Below are 17760 nucleotides of genomic sequence, written 5' to 3' on the forward strand. Positions count from 1 at the left end.
GAACAGCCATTACATCTCTGCTCGTCCAGAACGTGCCTCATGTCTCAGTGGAGGCACCCACGCCCATCCTCCCACCCTCTCACAACGTGACAGCAGCTTGGCAAGGGTATTCCCGTCGCTCAAGAGCTTGTTGTGTCACTCGGCCATGATTTGCTCAACTTTCAAGAATGATTCCAAGCCCAAGAGAAATATAAAACGGATAGCGAGGAAAATGAAACGTATAGCGAGAATTTGCGCAAGATTTTTTCTAATTTAAAGGAACTCTCCTTTCCATTTCGTTGCATTTTCAATATGAACTTTGAAGATATTTGCCTTGCTTTGATTTGCGCTTCTCATCTCCTCCACTCTTTCAGATTTCCTCTTCTCTTAAAAAGGAAACACTTCAAAGAAAGAGAAAAAATAGAGGGTAAAAGAAGAGGATAAATCAATGGGCAGCAAATCACTGGCTGCAGCTCTATAAATATTCAGCACTATTCGTGCGGAGCCGGAGATGGGGCACTGTCTGTCAATCGCTTGCTGCGCACGTTGCAACTGCATTAGACATCGTCTACTCACTCCCTTTTGGCCACCATTCTACAACTATTTGCTACTTCAAATTGGCCAAAAAGCATGGCATTGTGGGTTGCTGGTTCGCTTTCCAGCAGCAACGCAGCATGGCCCCGGTCTGTGCCGCGCAGCATGCGCTCAGTCTCTGACCCGCAGTTTTCCGTAGACTCTGCCCCCGCACAATATTCCGCTGGAGGATTTAATTTGATAGCGCCATTGGGGGCCCCCCCTCCCAGAGTTGAGAGGGCAAGGGATAGTTTCAGGTCATAGCTCAAGCACATGGCAGCTCTCTTCAATCCCAATGATCATCTGGGGGGCGGCAGCGCCCTAAAAGAGTAGTTTGTATAAATTTATGCAGGACGTGATGCTGCCCCTAAAGTTGGGGATGAATTGGGAAACATTAAATGAGGGAAAACTTTAAAGAGGAAAGTCTTAAAGGCCAAGCAAATCAAACTTCTTTCATTAGGAAACAGAGAAAAACTATAACTATATTATGGCATCCCACCAATTAAAGTTGCATACACATACGAGTATTCCATATCTTTATTCAGCGATTCCTAATGGAATTACCAAGCAATTAAAATCTCCATTTCATAACTTTTTCTGGCAATTCTCCACAATGAACTCTTTTAAAATAATAACCGAAAAAGAATCTGGCGTCACAGTTGACTTATTTCGCACCCAAAAAAAAAAAAAACGTATAAAAAAGCTGAAAAAGAATTCTGCCAAATTCGTATTTCATAAAAATAAAAATAAAACACTCTTTTGTGTGGTGTGCTCTGAAAAGGCTGAAAGAGCAAAAATTATTTCATTGGTTTCACGGTGGCTGAGCATTCCATTCGGAGACCCAAAAATAGCAAGAGAGAGAGAGAGAGAACCAAAGCCTCCCTCCCCCAAAGAGACCAAAAAAACAAAAGGCGACAAAACAGGAAGCCAGCCCATTCAACACCCCCTAAGCTCCAATCAAAAGCCAAAGCCGAAGCCATAACCAGAGCCAGAGCTCCATGCGTGCCTGGCAACCAATACAGAAAACCAGTCAAAATGGGGAAATGAAAGTAGAGGCAAAGCAGAGAGTCACAACCGCTCTGGACAGGTCATTTCCCAATGTTGGCTGTCGTCGCCCCACTCACGTCACAACAGCATTAAAAAGTCATTTTTAGAGGGGGGGGGGCCAAAAACAGTGGCACTGACAGGGCCACGCGGCGGCATTTGCATCAAATTTGACGGCTCTTCTGCGCTTCACTGCCTCTCCGTGTGGCGACAATAAGCCATTGAGTGGTGCAAGGTAGCCAGCCAGCCCCTCTTTTTCCGCTCACTTCCGGCAAAGAGAGAGTGAGAGAGACTTTTGATTACAACATGAGTCAACGCATTTCCGGTGCTGCTGTACTCGTACTCCAGCACGGACTCCAACTATGGAACGCTCTCCGATGATGAAACACCTGACAAGAGCCACAGCAACAGCAGCAGCAGCAGCCACTGCGAAAGTGCGAGTACGTCAAAAGTTCAACGAGTGTACGAGAGTGTACCCATGTACCCATGGCTCCTCCATCGCTCCATCGCTCCATCACTCCATAGTTCACTCGAGTTCAAAGCCCAAAAGTCGACCCATTGCCCATTGGGAACTTTTTGTTTTGCATTATTCACGAGCACGTTGCCACATGGCGCACCCAGAGTGGCAGTGGAGGGCAGTGGGGAACAGTTTTCCTACATCTTCAAGTGTGGAAATTCGAGTGGGCTTCAAGTTGAAGAAAATGTATGTTTTTTCGTACTGTTTTTTTTGTTTTTTTTTTTTTGTTAGCAAACAAACATCTCTCTCTCTCTCCGGACCCTGTTTTGTTTTTGCGGGCCTCTAGAGCTTTGCTCACCACTCACAACCCACGAAAGTCGTTTGTCATTCGAAGGGCATCAACTCCCAGACCAAAGGGTTTCCACAACCTTTCACCTCCCACGAGACGCCGCGTGTGGATTTAAATTCACTTTTGATGGTGCGGCAATTGCAATTTTCATACTGCCACCAGCTGTGGCACTCAATCTCCAATACTCCCTGTAGTAATGAGCCAAGTTTTTGCTACTGGTTTTTGTTTAATTGAGCTCCAAATTACTTTTCGTTTTGCGATGACGATTAAACATGAAATTTTCATTAACAGCGCGAGGCCATAATCACTCGAATGAAGTGCCCCCAGCATTGGTCGCCGATGGAGTGATACTCTTTAAGGTTCAATTCTTATATTTTAAAATTTAAATGTATTAAAAGGGATTTGACTTGGATCAATTTCGATTTAATTTATATTTAAACGATAAATATTTCACATTTATACAGGGGATTGCCATATCAACTCAAATAATCATCCAAATCCCGATTATATCCTCTATAGAATCACAAAAGTCTCCTACCTGCATGCCCAACATCTCCACAAAAAATGTAAAACCCCTCATAAGCGGCATAGCAAAAACATTACCAACAAAAATAACTTTGTAACTCGAGAGTTACTCATAAACTCACTCTTTTGTTTGTAGCAAGCGAACAATAACACACAAAAAGAGCAAAAAAGTGGTGCACAATGGAGGAGTGAGGGCGGGGGCTGTGCCACTTGCCACTGAAAAAGGTTAACAAAATAATAAACAAATGCCAGCAACGTCAGCTTTGACAGAGCTGCTGCTGCGCAGTCGCCACTTGCCTCAGAGTCTGCGTCAGCGGCGCTTGCGCTTAACTTTTTGGATTTTCAGTCAACGGCGAGACGTAAAAGCGGCAACAACCAGAGAAAATTAAAGCCAAAGCGGGTACGAGGAGAAAATAATAGCAAAAAAAAGTGAGAGAGAGAGAGAAAAGTGTGTGAGAAAAACCACAGAGAAAACTTAGAGAGAAAATCTACAAACAAAAGTGTGGGAGAGAAAAGTCAATAAAAAGTGCGAACGAGAAAAGCCGCAGAGAGAGAGAGAGAGAGAGAGAGAGAGAGGGAGGGAGAGAAAAGTGTGTGTGGGAGAGCGTCGAAATATCGCGCGCGTTTTTCACATTTCGGCCATTTCATGGACAATAAACACATTTTGCATTAACCACAAAACTCAACAAACTGTGCAAAAGGCGGCCGAGGCGCCCCGCCCATCAATAGAAAGCATTCATCCAAGTGGGTTACAAAGGGGAGAAGGGAAGGGGCCGACAAATGGAGGCCAAGACGTATGTCTACTCGTATTTGCACTTGGCCAAGACGCCGCAGTGAAGATGTGGGCCACAAAACCACACAAACAACAGAAACAGAAACATCAATCGGTCATTGTATATATGTGCTCGTGTGTGTGTGTGTGCGTAGGAGTATTGTAAATATTTTGAAATCTGCAGACCCAAAGCATTATCATCATTAGCATTGGCATTAGCAAAGCTTCCAAGGAATCAATGAGGCTCATTCAATGGCTCATTAATTTACATGAATTAAACATTTAAGGATTTCATTTGCCATTCAGGCATTGCATACACGTCAAGGTAATCGAGAAAACTATCAATTAATTGGAGTGCAATATCCCACAGATTATGGCAGATGGAAATCCTACCAAAGCTTCTTCACAGCGAAACCTTTGATTGTTGCTCGAATTTCCTGAAATATGTAATTAAGCTTTAATCAATTGGCTCCCTAATTTGAATGCATTCAGGCCAAAGGGATTTTCTTGTACTACATTATACTTGATAATAATAATCTTCTCTATAAAATCTCTACTAATATAGTCCGTACTTCATTTCACAGTATTACCCTCAAAATTTTGATAGTAATCGAGTTTTCCTTTGAGTGCCAGGCATTTCCTCCACTTTGCGATGATTGAGTATCCTGCGACAAATTGCGAAACTTATTTGTCCGCTCATTGACAACGGACGCTGCTTCCTCTGGCTGCTCCTGCAGCCAACATTTCACATAATCGATGTCCCTGCCCGCGCGAAGCAGATCGCGTGCAGAAGGCTGAAATGCAATTTGCGGCAGACCGCAGTAGCAGCAGCAGAGACAGCAGCAGCAAATTGATTTAGCATTTATTTCGCCCGTCCGTAACGCAGTCTATGCCGTTATTCCACTCACACTACTCCTCTCCCCCTCTCTCCATCGTGCCCTCTTTAGTTCCTTTTTCTCTTGGATTGGCCTGCAGCACCAGTCATGGATGTTGCGGCAGCAGCCAGCAATTTAGCCGAAAATGTCATTTGAAATGTCGCCGGTCGTTCGCCACATAGCCATAGTCATCGTCCCATCGTCATGCCCATCCTCATTATTATTGTCATCATTATGTTCTTCTCATCGCTTTGGCCCCTCTTGATTTCGACAGGTTTTTCATACCCTTTGCAAAGGGTATTATGTTTGAGATTAGAAGTTTTGGCATGCAGCAAAGAATGTAAACTCAAACTCAATCCACGTTTGAGTTTTCTGAGTGACCGCTCGATCTTCCCTTTCCGATGACGATTCGCTCTCTTTCTGCATCATTCCCACCCGCTGTTTGAGCTGGACATTGGACTTCCAATTAAGACAAACCTTTAGTTGAAGAACTTGTTAATTTCCATAAGTAATCTACACATCCATAAGCTGTTATTAGTTAAATAATTGAGCCAAATTGAAATTGAAATAAAAAATGAAGATGCACTTGACAGGGTATCTGCAGCTGCGGCAGCCTAGGGTTAGCCTGCCTTTCGTGTTTCACAAATTTGGTAATGCAGTTAGGTGCGAGTATCTATAGATGTCTAGTCATTGGATCTCTGTCTCTAACAATACGCTCTGATTATTCCAGTTGCGTTGCGCGGTGGGTTCGTTCTTTTATTTAATATTAATTCTATCGTATTTTTCGCAATTCCAAATATACGAGTGTGTAGGTAGGCACTCGTCTACGTATTGTCTGCTGCTTGTGTGAAAATGCCAATTGAAAATGATATTATTCATGGATTTTATTAGCTGCTTTTTCTGTATTTTTGTACGCTTCGTTTGTTGGATTGTCTGCAAATATTTTATTTGTTATTTGTTCGATTGTCTGCTGCTGCTGCTGCAGCTGCGGTTGTTGTTCGAGTTGTTGTTGTTTGTGCATTCGTGGGTGTTGTGGTTGATGCTGCTCATGTAAATCTCGTTGTGTGTTGGTGTTTCGTACTGTTCATCCAATAGATATCTGTGTTAATTAATTTGGGGCCGTCATGCGAGTGTTTTTCGCATTTTAACACGAATATGTTGATTTTTAGTTTTACTGCAGTTTCTATTTAATTTCTCTTATTTGAATATTTTTTTACATATTTTGTAAAGGCCTTTAAATTGTATTTACTTTTTTTTCGATAATTTCATTTTGTTGCTTTTATGCTAAATAATTTGTGGCATTTTGATTAGCTTTGTTTTTTGGTTTCTCTGATTATTTATTTAACGCCTGAATTCCAAAGCAATACATAGTATTAAGCTGGTTTTTTTTTTTGTGCGATTGAAGTCGCCTGCTAATCACACGAAAATCGCACGCAAATCGCTTTTGTGCCGTTTTTTGTGGCATGGCCTCGCGGCATAGATGCTGAGAAAATGTGAGAAATAAATGCGGCGCGTGTCACAATAAAATTAAGTTTTAAAATGAAACAAAAGGCCAGCACGTGACATGAAAACAGAAACGCAATTTTTCCAAATTTTTTGTTGCAGCTTATAAAAAAAAGAAAGAAATAATGCTGCCACAATAAATGTTAATGGCATTTTCGGTGGCACTTAAAAAAATGTAATTAGCAAGTTTGTGCCATGCCCCAACATATGTGGAAATTCGAAGGTTCTTAAAGGAAAAATTGTTCGAGAAAATTATTTCGCATTTCATCAAAAATATTAATAATAATAATAAAAGTGTCAGATTTAATCGCTGGAATAACCAAACACGCAACGAATTATTGGGCGGTATGCCACACAGACTTTTTGACATTCCGCCTAATTAACTTTTAATTGAAACAGAAAGCAGAGAATGCCGCAACACCACCAGAATGTTGCACAAACATACAGAGTGGGGTGGAAGAATAGCAGCAGACACATATGTATGTATGTACACATTAACCCCAAAGTGCACCCAGATACATAGCTACCTAAAAGTAGTTGGAAATGGAAACAGCAATAGAAATACTCGTACTCCTCGTCGAGTACCTAAAACTGAAAGCCTGAAGCCAGAAACGAGGCCAGAGCTTACGAGTGCTCTCTGGCTCTTTATTTTTTATGTTCCTTGGGTGCCGGCTGAACCATAAACTGGGTGGCCAGGCGCCGCTCAGAAATGTGTGAGCGTAGCATTTGTTTCAGGACAAGGCCGCCGCCACACACACCGCAGGATGTATGGCCAGGAATAGAAACAGTAGCCAGAGGAGCATGAGCGGGAGCGGGAGCGGGAGCAGAAGCCTCCAGTCAGCAGCCAACTGCAGCCAGCCGCCAGAATGGCGCCCCGGCATCCTCCAATGGATCGCCGCATAGTTAAACATTAGTTGGCAGCATTTGCAATTGTAATGGCTCCTGCCCCATGCCCCTGCAATATGCAGCCATCCGGTAAAATGTGTGCTCTGAAGTGGCGCCTATGCCATCAGGTCGACTAGAAGCCACTGACAATTAGCATGGCAACAATCGGTGGCAAGGCCATGGGAAAAGTTCCAATAATCATGGAGATTTGGCATTTGGAAAGTTCTCTTACGAATATTTGCTGTGCCACACATTATGCAGGGATTATACAGAGGCCACACAGAGTGTTCGGGTAGGAGATAGTGTATAGAGAAGTTAGAAATTGGTGCCAGTCTATGAGGGTTCTGCATGTACCGAGTGTAAATTATCCTCTTGGACATACATTTTTGACCCATTTCTAGTCATGTTCAATTGAGTATTCTATCAAGTGATAGATTTTCACACTCAATTGCTAATTGTAGCATAAATAATTTCAGATTTGGTACTCATTTACCCCGAATCATGGGGTTTAAGCACCCCCAATCAGTAGAAACTCGAAAAAGTGAAGCATTGCTCCCTGCAGCCACACCCACAGCTATAATTCTGGCCATTAATCTGGCAATCCATGGCAGACGCATACGTATTTGCAAATGGCATATTGCCATCCACAACTACTCTGTATGCTGCAGCCCCGCGTGTGGCAGGTGGCGCAGTTCACACGCTTCATTTCGCGCAGCTCTCAGAATCAGGTAAAAAGAAGTTGGATGCCGTCTGGATGTTGGCTGTTGGCTGCTGGCTGCCGACTGTTGGCTAAGCAATCCATCAAAGAGCAATGGCGGGTCGATGGTGGGTCGCGGACAGGCAATAAGCAAATAGTCCTCTTGCTTAAATGCTTTCTGTTCTAGCTGAGAATCGTAAAAGTGTTTGACTTTTGTGGGGCACTGTGTGTGTGTGTGTGGCAGAATAAATGATTGCATTTGGCTTTTGATGGCGGATGGGTTCAGCACGTTTATTGGCCATTGAATCACTCGTAACATTCCTGGCTTAATTCAATTGCCGGGTGGCAATGGGCCATGAAAATTGATGATAATTTTCCACAAAATCAATTAACTTTTTGTGTGCATTCGGCAGGGGCAAGGAGAGCTACAGCTACCAGCACAATTACGTGGATCGGGTGCGTCTAGAGGACACCAACGGGGTGCACCAACACAGCCACAGCCACTACCACAACAGCAGCAGCACCACCACCACCGCCCACGATCCGAGGTGTCCCCAGGGACTGCGGGCTGCTGCCGCTGGCTGGCGGCACACGCACAAATCCGTGTCGCATCTCGATTTGGCCACCAGCTGCCATGAAGCAGCTGGCAATGGCTTAGGTCGCCACACGCAGCACCACGCACACGTTCACCATTCGCATCCGCATCACCTGCAGCACGCCCATCATTCGCATCATCCACACGCCCAGCCCCATTGGACGCAGTGCCGCGTTGGCCTTGGCGGCGGAGGAGGAGGCGGACCAGTTGGTGGTCAGCTAAGGAACGCCCGCTCTTTGGACTACACGCAGCTCGAGCGGGAGGAGAACGCCTTGGACATAGCCGAGTTCTACTGGCGATTTGATGCGGAAGCTCCGCTAGACCACGGCGATAGCTACGCGGGTGAGTGGCAGCCTTGAGAGGCATCTAAATCCATTCGAGCATATCGTTTGTAATTCAATCAATTGTATATATTTTGGCGCAGTGCTTCCCATCAGCGACTTTGAGGCAGCAGCAGCAGCAGTAGGAGAAGCATCCACCATTACCACCCCTGTAAATGGTGGCACAACAGCCACAGCCACTGCCACTGCCACAGCGACAGCCACTGCTACCGCCACACTGCTCGATCTATTGGGCAGCGAATCGTGCAGCCTGAGGCGATCGCGCAGCTTGGCGGTGATACGTGAGGAGACATTTAGTGATCTGCAAATTGGTTCGGCAAACAGCAGCAGGCGTAGATCGCAGCTAATACCGCGTGCGCGGCTCGTTAATCGCGGATTTTTCCGTGAATCGCCGAGGTAAGTGACTCACCCAACTACATAGATGTCGACACTAGCCTACAAAGCAATTGGGAAGTTGGAGACACTCTATGGAAGTGCAGTCAATCGCAAACATAGCAAAACACACAGATATAAAAGATAAGAAATGTTCTGGTGTGCACGATTTGAAAGGGGAGTGGGGGAGGGAAGAGACGGATGAAGCAAAACTATGCAAAATTGCTTTTGGAATGTACATTGGTTTCGGATTTCGGGCTGGGCTGGGCTGGGCTGTGCGTTCCGCTTATCTCTTCGTTAGCCTTCCTCAACAACACGAACAAAATAGCAGCAGAGAGGGAAAAAAAACGCATTTGTTTTGCTATCTCGTTCTCTATAGCAGCAAAATCAAATGAAGAGTGAAAAGAGAATTCAAAAGGAGAGAGAGACACGGGCTTAAGTTTAGGCAGGAACTGAGTACAGAGTAGCAGCAAAGGTATATGCGGCTGTGCATGCAAGCAGGGCTCTAGTATTGAATATTTCCCCGTTTTAGAATTTTGTATAATTATAAATAGTTTTTTTTTGCTATTAATTGGAATATTTCTAAAGTAATATTGCAAAAGTTCTTTAAAATTCGATGCGTTTATTTTATTTGATGTTTGATGTTATTGATGTTTGGGTATCAAATAAGCCCAAAGCCCAAAAATGCAATGTTTCTTATATTTTGTTGTCCAGTGCTCTTGTCCCACCTACGCCCAACCCCTCCCAGTAAATGTCTTAATTGAATCAGAATTTAGTTAAATCTGGTTTTTCAGGCAGGGCACTGAAATTTTATTGCCTCAACTAGTTTTATCAAACAGAGACATCAGTTTTAGCCTACCATTGAAACCCCTACTCATGTTGTCTAGTGCCCGTCACGCATACGCCCCATAGACCACTGGATTTTGCTAGTCGATGTGCTGTCAGTCGTTGAGCTACGCTCACCGCAAGTGCAACAGGTATCTCGGTATCTCTCCCGTAACTCCCCTACGCACACGACACAAAAGTCACGGCTTAAATTCACAATTCGTGTGTACCGCCAGCCGGCGGGGTAATTGTTGCGGTTGGTTTGTTGCTGTTTTGTGTTTGTATTTCTGTTGGTTTTATTGGTTTTGTCATCTGGTCAGGGTCACCATTTCATTTCGCGGGGTCATTATTGTTGCACTCTCGTGCCGCTGCCGTCGGCTGCTGCTGCTGCTGTTGCTGCTGCTCTCTGCGGTTTGTGGCTTAAACGTTCTCTGGCCTAAGCCCTGATTTGTGACAACTGCAAAGTCCATCGTGCGATCGTATGTTTAAAGTCCACGCAGCACGCAGTGTCAGTGGCAGTGGCGTGTTGCATAACAGAGTGCGCGATTTGTGTGTGTGTGGAAATTGTGGAAAATTATTACAGGGCTGAGCCCTCGTTCTCTCTCTCTTCATTGGTTGCTTGTTTAATTATAATTGCAAACTTTTTTGTTTTTTGTTTGTCAATTGTTTGGGCAGCTGCCGCTGCCGCCCCGCCTCCCTGCCGCACTGCCTTCAGGCTCTGCATGGCAGTGAAATGGAAAAGCTTTTAGCCATCGTGCCACTCGTCATGCCATTAGCACACACACACACAAACAGAGGCACACAGACTGTGGCAGACACACACGTTATCCTGGCAACGACAGCTGGGGCAGGGAATAGATGAAGCATCCTTCCTTCCTTACTGCCTCTCCTCTCCTGTTGCTGTCAGTCGCAGCTTTCGCTGGTCCTTGCTTTTTATTTAATTTGCCGCAAATCGTCGCATCAAGTGGCTGGGTAAATTTTCTGCCCCATCCACTAACAACGTGTAACGTGCAACTGTAACCGAGCTGGCTACAGTGGGGGCATGGTCATGTCCGCTTCAGTTGGATGCAGGAGCAAAGGATGACATGGATATTGGCTAATGGATACTCATTTTTTCGCGTTCGAGTAGTTAACTGATGGAAAAACAGAGCTTCCTTACGCTCAACGCACTTTTCGCTGTGATTTTTCAACTTCAGTGGGATTGCAGTCCCTTGAGCAAGCAATTGGAGAAGCTATCAAAGCTAGTCTCGTGATTTCCAATTCTTAATAAAATATTTGACCACCTTTCAAGGCTCTGTTCCCTCTTATTTTTGTTGTATTGCCTAAGTTCTCTGGGACTGCAAGCACCTGGCAAAACTAGCAAAGATCTCTGCCACACTTCTGATGCTCTGTAACTTCTGTTTGAATGCCAATTCCTAATCAAACATCTGACACACATCTAATCCCATGTTTTACCCGTCAAACTTCATCAATCACTCCATCAGCAGTTGCTTCCTTTTCCTTTTTCCATTCTCCACTATCGCTCTGTCAATGCGGAATGTGAATGCATTTGAATGACAAACAAGAAGTCACTTCTGACGTGCCAGTCCCCCCGCCCCACCAGTCAATTCATCCAATTGGTTACTATTTGGTTTGGTTTGGTTTGTTTGATTTGTTCCCACCCATTGATGGATTGATTGAAGGAACAATCATCACATGACTGACTGTGTTGGAATGCCTCTGGTATGGGGTGGTGGGGGGTTACGATTTGTGTGTGTTTTCTGGAGCTAACAAGGCTATCAAATGATGGAGATTACGGGGCTTTAATTTACGATTTACTCTTGACAATAGCATCATTAAACCGCCCATCCTCCCATTTCGATCCCACCACACAGATTGAACGCCAAGCATCAGCAGCAGCAACAGCAGCAGACGACCTCCTCCACGATTGAGCAGCCACTGGAGACGCCACCAGCGGATGACACTCAAAGTCACAGAAGCAGCAACAACAGTGGCACTTGTGATTCGCATCAGCAGCAGCAGCAGCAGCAACAGCAGCAGCAGACACATCCCAAGAGGGGAAATCTGGCAAGAGGGGAATCGCGTGACTTTGATTTATACTACGATAATCTGAAACGCTTGGACGCCTTGGCTTTGGGTCTCAGCGAGCAGCTGCATCCGTGGCACAACGACAAGAGCGACTTGGAGAGCCTCAATTCGGATTACTTTAAGAATTCATTGCATCAGAATCACTTGGAGCAGCAGCAGCAGCAACAGCAACAGCAGGGACCTTCATCCTTGGAATTCGAAGCACTAGAGCAGGCGGCAGTGAATCTTCTGAAGGAGAGGCCACGCATCTATCAGTCGCGCAGGCAGCAGCAGCAGCATCAGCAGCGCAACCATCACCATCATCAGTGCCACCTGCAGCGTCACTTGCAGCAGGACACTGGGGCAGAGTCCTGTCCAGAGCATAGCCAGAGCAGCGTCTTCCCAGAGACAACGACCAGCAATTCCGACGATCAGACGGACAGTCCCTCGCTCTCCGAGCAGGAATACGATCTCACGCACATCGAGGAGATCTACCAGCAGCAGGGAGGAGCAAGCGGAGGAGCATCCAACGGTGTGGAGGAGAGCTACGAGATCATCAGCCTCACGACTACAGCCAGGACAACAACGCGCTTCGAGGAGAGCAGCGACCAGGAGGATTATCAGGAGGGAGACGACACGGCTGCAGAGGAGAGCCGCACCCCCACCTCTGCAGAGATCCCGGCCAGCGACAGCGACAGCACCTTGAAGCGGTGCCACGGGGAGCATCTGATTGCCTACGATTCGGTGTATCTCTCGTCGGAGGATAGCTCCGACTGCACGCTGATTGGCGAGTCCTGCGAGTCCTTCGAGCAGCGCACCTTCACCAGCTGCGGCGAGAGCGGGGAACTGGAAACGCGCAGTCTGCTGCACATCTCCATTGAGGACACGGTGTACGAGCCGCAGGCGAAGCAGCACAAAAAGGGCGCAGCAGAGGAGCCCCTACTGACCACCGCCAAAGTTGAGGCCCAGATCTTCACGCAGGTCCTGAAGGTAGAGCACACGCCACAGAACAAACCCAAGATCCTAGCAGTCGTCGAGAAAAGGAAACTCAAGCAGGAGGAGGCGCAAGTGAAGCAGCAACAGCAGCAGCCTGCCACCGACTCCTTTGTGGTGGTATCCAACCTCCAGGAGAACCAATACCACAGCCTGCCGGATGTCAACATCGGAGTGAGCCTCAAGGTGTGCGAGAGCATCGACAAGGAGCTGAGATCTTCCTACAATCAGCAGCGACAGCAGCAGCGCAAGGACTCCAAGAGGGGAGGTCAGGTGGTGACTCGCGCAGAGACCTACGATTCCATCCGACGCTTTGGCAGGGCCCACCAGAAGGCCAGGCAGAAGGAGCATCAGGAGAGGGAGCGCGAGAGGGAGCGGGAAGCAGCAACAGCAGCAGCAGCAGCAGGGGGAGGAGGTGGGGAAAAGGAAAAGCAGCAGGAAACTCAAAGACAGGAAAAGCCAAAGATAACAAAGGAAATCCTTGCAACAGAAGAGCCACAAAGGCAGGAGGAGCTCGAGGAAGAGGAGCCACCATTGCCACCGCCTCCGCCACCATTGACAGAAGACGAGCAGCAGGAGGTGGAGCCAGAGCTAGTGTCCATTGCACAGGTGGAAAAACCGAAGGAGGCGCCTGTCATCGAGGTGGCAAACTTTAGCAAACTAATCGAGCGTCGTGCCCAGGAAATCCGTGAACGCAAGGACCACGACCAGGACGGAAGACGCGAGCAGCAGGAGCAGCAGCGGGAAGCGGAACAGGAAGAGGAGACCCTGTTCCATATCATTGTCACCGACGCCCAGAACAATATCATCCAAAAGGAAGCCATTCCCGAGGAGCATTCATCACAGCGACCCCGCACCGTACGCCGCTCCCAGAGCTCATCGTGTGGCAAGCCGCCCGAGCGCCGCATTCTGCACAGCGGCGGGGCGCCCATCTACAAGGCCAGACCCATCAAAGTGCTGGCCACAGGCCATAGCGAGTCGACCTTTTGTCGGGGCAAAATGTCGCGACCACAGATCCTGCACGTTGTGGATGGAGGCGCAACCGAGGGCAGCCTGCGGCGCCGCAGCAGTGCCAGAAGCATAGCCTCCACCGTCAGTGGCGGGGAAGGAGCAGTGGCCACGGAATATCTACAGAAAGTGGATGCCGTGCGCTGCTATTGGCAAAAGTTGGCGGGTAATGAACCAGAAACGGCAGGCCAAGAAAAGGAAAAAGAAGGAGCAGAGGAGCCTACACAGGAGCAGGGCCACACGGCTCTCCACTTTCAGTTGGGTGGCAAGACCACGGCCTTGCAACAGCAACAGACGCAGCAGCAGCAGCAGCCGCACAGCAATGATTTCTGCAGCATGATGCCTCCCCCCTCGATTGAGATTGTGGAACTGGGCGAGGGCTCGCAGAAGGCCACCATTGTGAGTGCTGCCCCCGATCCCGACGCGGATGAGGAGGACGATCTGGACGGGGCACAGTTCGATCACATTCGCTACAAGGTGCTCAAGTCGCAGCAGCTGATTCGCAGCAACATTCTGCACCATTCAACGCGCAACAAGAAGGAGGCGCAGTTTGATGGCCTCATCCAGTATCTGCAGGACTACTCCTTCCAGGAGCTGCTCAGCAACAACAATGTGGTCATTGTGGAGCCCGTGAGGACAAAGATCGAGCGACCACTGCAAGTGGGCGGACACACAACGAGGGTGGCTGCTGCTGCGTCGCCGCCAAAGCCCCCGAGAGTGATCCATGCGTCGGGGTCGCAGCCGCGAAGGACCACACTCCGCCAACGACAGTTGGGCGGAGGAGGCGGAGGAGGTGCCGCAGCCAGGCGTCACTTCTTCTATCAGCCCGTGAGGGTCAATCGGGAGCTGTACGAAGACGAGCTGCCCGATCCGGATACCGTGCGGAATGTGCGTCGCTTCTTCGAGCAGAATGTGATGCCAACTCCGGGGCAAGGACTGCTCGTGCAGTCGCAGCAAAAGTTCGGGGGATCCGCCTGTCAACTGAGTCCCAAAACCGCCAGGAGAGCCCAGGGATCGGCGTATCGATATCTCACGATAGACACGAGCTATGGTGGCGGCGGCGGCGACTCGTCCTCGTCGGGCGTGGAGCAGCCCAAGGGCATGGATCTTCTGGCGGAGGATGAGCAGGAGCAGCAGCAGCAGCACAAGAACTCCAAGCTGGCCGGCCACTGGGACACTGGCAGTCTCTCGAGTGGCATCTCGAGCGGTGATCTGAGCTCCCCCTGCGGCGACTGCCATCCGCAGGAGTCGTCGCCCGTGATGGCCTGCAAGGATGTCCACGTGCAGGATGTCGTTCGGCGGCACAACAGCAATGCAGCGAATGCCAAGGCCCGTGCAAAGTTTGCCGCGCGACGCACCTGGTGCATGGGTGGTGGGGCAGGTGCCGCCAATGATTCGCTCTATCGTCAAATTTATGAACAAAATTTGGGCCACGAAGTGGATTGTCCCGAGGATGAGCAGGAGGAGGACCACTACGACGAGGAGGAGGAGCAGCAGTCCGAGGAGCAGGACATGTGCGAGAACTATTATGTCAGCAATGTAAGTAGCTCGACGCCGCCCCTCACCATTCCCCGTTCTCCCTCTTTTCGGGCTTTTTGGGTGCGGCCCGAAAAGGCACTGGCAGAGGCCTCCCTACTGTCAGACTTTTGCGTGTGTCGTGGCTTTATGGACCATTAGCCTTTCAGCCTTTTGATGTCCTTGAATGTCCTAGATTTGAGTTGGGTTCCAGGCACTAAAATTTCTGCCTTTCTGTCTCTCCCTTTTTGCAGGATATTCTGGCCAAGATAAGGGAATGCGGCTCAACAGTCACTTATTACGGCGGCAAAGTCCTGGATAATGCTACCACATCGAAGATGCCTCTGCCACAAGCAGCCGCCGCCGCAGTCGCACAGCAAATGAATGGCACACGCTCTCGCATACGTCAGATTGAGGCGTGCAACGTGTGTCTGCCCAGCGATAGATGCGAGCATCGATTGCAGACGAAGCAAAGCCTGGTGGAGCAGGAGGAGCAGTCCCAGGATTCCTATCAGGGTGAGGCTTAAACAGAAACTTAAATGAGAGGAAGATACATAATCACCCCCACCGCTCTTTTTTAGGCATCAAATTTAAGCTGGTTAAATCGAATAGCTGCAGCAGTCGCCTGGAGCTAGCTGGCGCCGATACGGAGGCCGATAGCGAAGTGGTGCGCAAAATGGTTCATCATTTCGAGGCAACAGCCACAGATCCTGTGACTATCAACAGTCAGAGCCACAGCCACGGTCAGAGTCAGAGTCAGATAACGGAGGCAGCTGCCCCGCCGAGACGCCTCCCAGTGACAGTCAATAATCACATCAATGTCCAGGCGCAGAAAAGTGAAAACTTTAATGGAGGCAGCCACAACCAAGCATCGGAGGCAGCGGCAACGGCAGAGAATGAGATATCATATCCCACATACGAGTCGCAGGCCATGAACATACGCCTCGATGTGGCACGTGGCAACAGCGCCAATGCCTTGAATGTGAGCAAAGTTTGCCGCAATAAAAATGTGGATTTGGCCTATACATTGGTTAAGCAGCCAACGGTAGTCGGAGGCACGCTTCAGGGAAGAGCCTGCTCCACCCTCGAAGGCAATCAGTGGCTGCCACAAGGCCAGAAAATGCCACAAAATGAAGAGGCAGTGGCAGTGTCAAAAGTTGTCAGCAAACAACAAACAACAGCAGCAATCAATGGCAGTGGCAGACCACAAATCATTGTGCCAGTGGAAATACACCAGCAGATACAGATACAGCAGGTGGCAAGTCCGACTGTTGCCCCCGAGCGACGCCTGAGCAATGCCAGCAGCAGTGCCGCCTCGATTGTGGACAAAACAGTGGTGCGGCATTATGTGGCAAATGATAGAAGCATCTACGAGCGACGCAAGTACGATGAAATCGAGTTTGAGGAATTTGAGGTCTATGATCCCAGCAAGGAAGTGTTGCTGCCCCAGGAGCAGGAGCAGCAGCAGGAGCAGCAGCAGCAGGATAAAACCCCAACGGATGCAGAGCTGTACGACAGCCTCGATGATAAAATGTAAAACGAATCAAAAATGCTCAATCAAACCGAATCGAATCGAATGGAACTTATTTCATGGGCAAATCGACAATCGAAGTATCTATAAATAATACCAAAATATATTCATATTTCATGTAATAATTTTAGGGCTTAATTTATGCCTGAATCTGGGCCCTAATTTAGGTTTAAAAGGTAAAGCCAAAAGCTGTCCAAAAACTATAATAAATTATTTAATGATAATGCTCCCATGTCGCTGCTGCGATTTATTCAATTGTAAATTAGAAACATTTTATGCTAAAATAAATATGCAATTTATTTAATGAGCTGTCAGGCAATTACTCGCTATTCATTTTATGCATTGGCTCTATAAAAGTCCTGCAAATCCCAAGCCACAATTACCATTTCCATTTAGTTGATGACTTGATGGAGATAGAGAGTGAAGAGGGAAGTGTAGTGAAGTGAAGTGTAGTGCAGCGGGCACCCACAAAACCCACTAATTTCTACAAAACTAATCTATAATTAATCAAAGATTTATGCCCTCTTTAGGCGATTTTAAATTAGCATTTACTGGCAGAGAAATGGTTAGGAAAATGTCTTAAATAAGTATGAAAATTAATAGAACAATCATTCCTCTTTCCAAGAAGAAAATGAAGAAATCAGTTGTTCTTGCGTTTCAACTGAAATTCCTTTGAAATCACCGCCCAAAACTAGGCAGCACAAAAGTACACTTTGATTTCCCAGAAATTTCAGCTTTCTCCACAGATTCTTTACCATCTCCTTTGGATTCCCCGTCTGGCAGCTGGCAGTGAAAATGCTAAATGATTGTACGCCCAACAATTTTCATACTCGATACCCAAGCAATTTTGCCTC

The 17760-nt window shown here is 47.7% G+C and overlaps 2 protein-coding genes across 3 annotated transcripts in view; one reads left to right on the forward strand and one right to left on the reverse strand.

Annotated features, from left to right (window-relative positions):
- The window catches only part of LOC111069500 (calcium uniporter protein, mitochondrial), a 44044-nt gene that overhangs the window by 13258 nt on the left and 13026 nt on the right, over nucleotides 1-17760 (reverse strand). The gene's annotated exons all lie outside the window — the stretch shown is intronic.
- LOC111069567 (protein javelin) lies at nucleotides 3108-17225 on the forward strand. Its single transcript, XM_022359674.2, has 7 exons — nucleotides 3108-3115; nucleotides 3180-3356; nucleotides 8073-8596; nucleotides 8679-8991; nucleotides 11667-15399; nucleotides 15630-15891; nucleotides 15957-17225. The coding sequence occupies exons 1-7, from the start codon at nucleotides 3108-3110 to the stop codon at nucleotides 16910-16912; spliced, it is 5973 nt and encodes a 1990-aa protein (XP_022215366.2). The 3' UTR covers nucleotides 16913-17225.

This window comes from Drosophila obscura, unplaced genomic scaffold (genome assembly GCF_018151105.1).
Source record: "Drosophila obscura isolate BZ-5 IFL unplaced genomic scaffold, ASM1815110v1 contig_1, whole genome shotgun sequence".
Lineage (NCBI taxonomy): Eukaryota > Metazoa > Arthropoda > Insecta > Diptera > Drosophilidae > Drosophila > Drosophila obscura.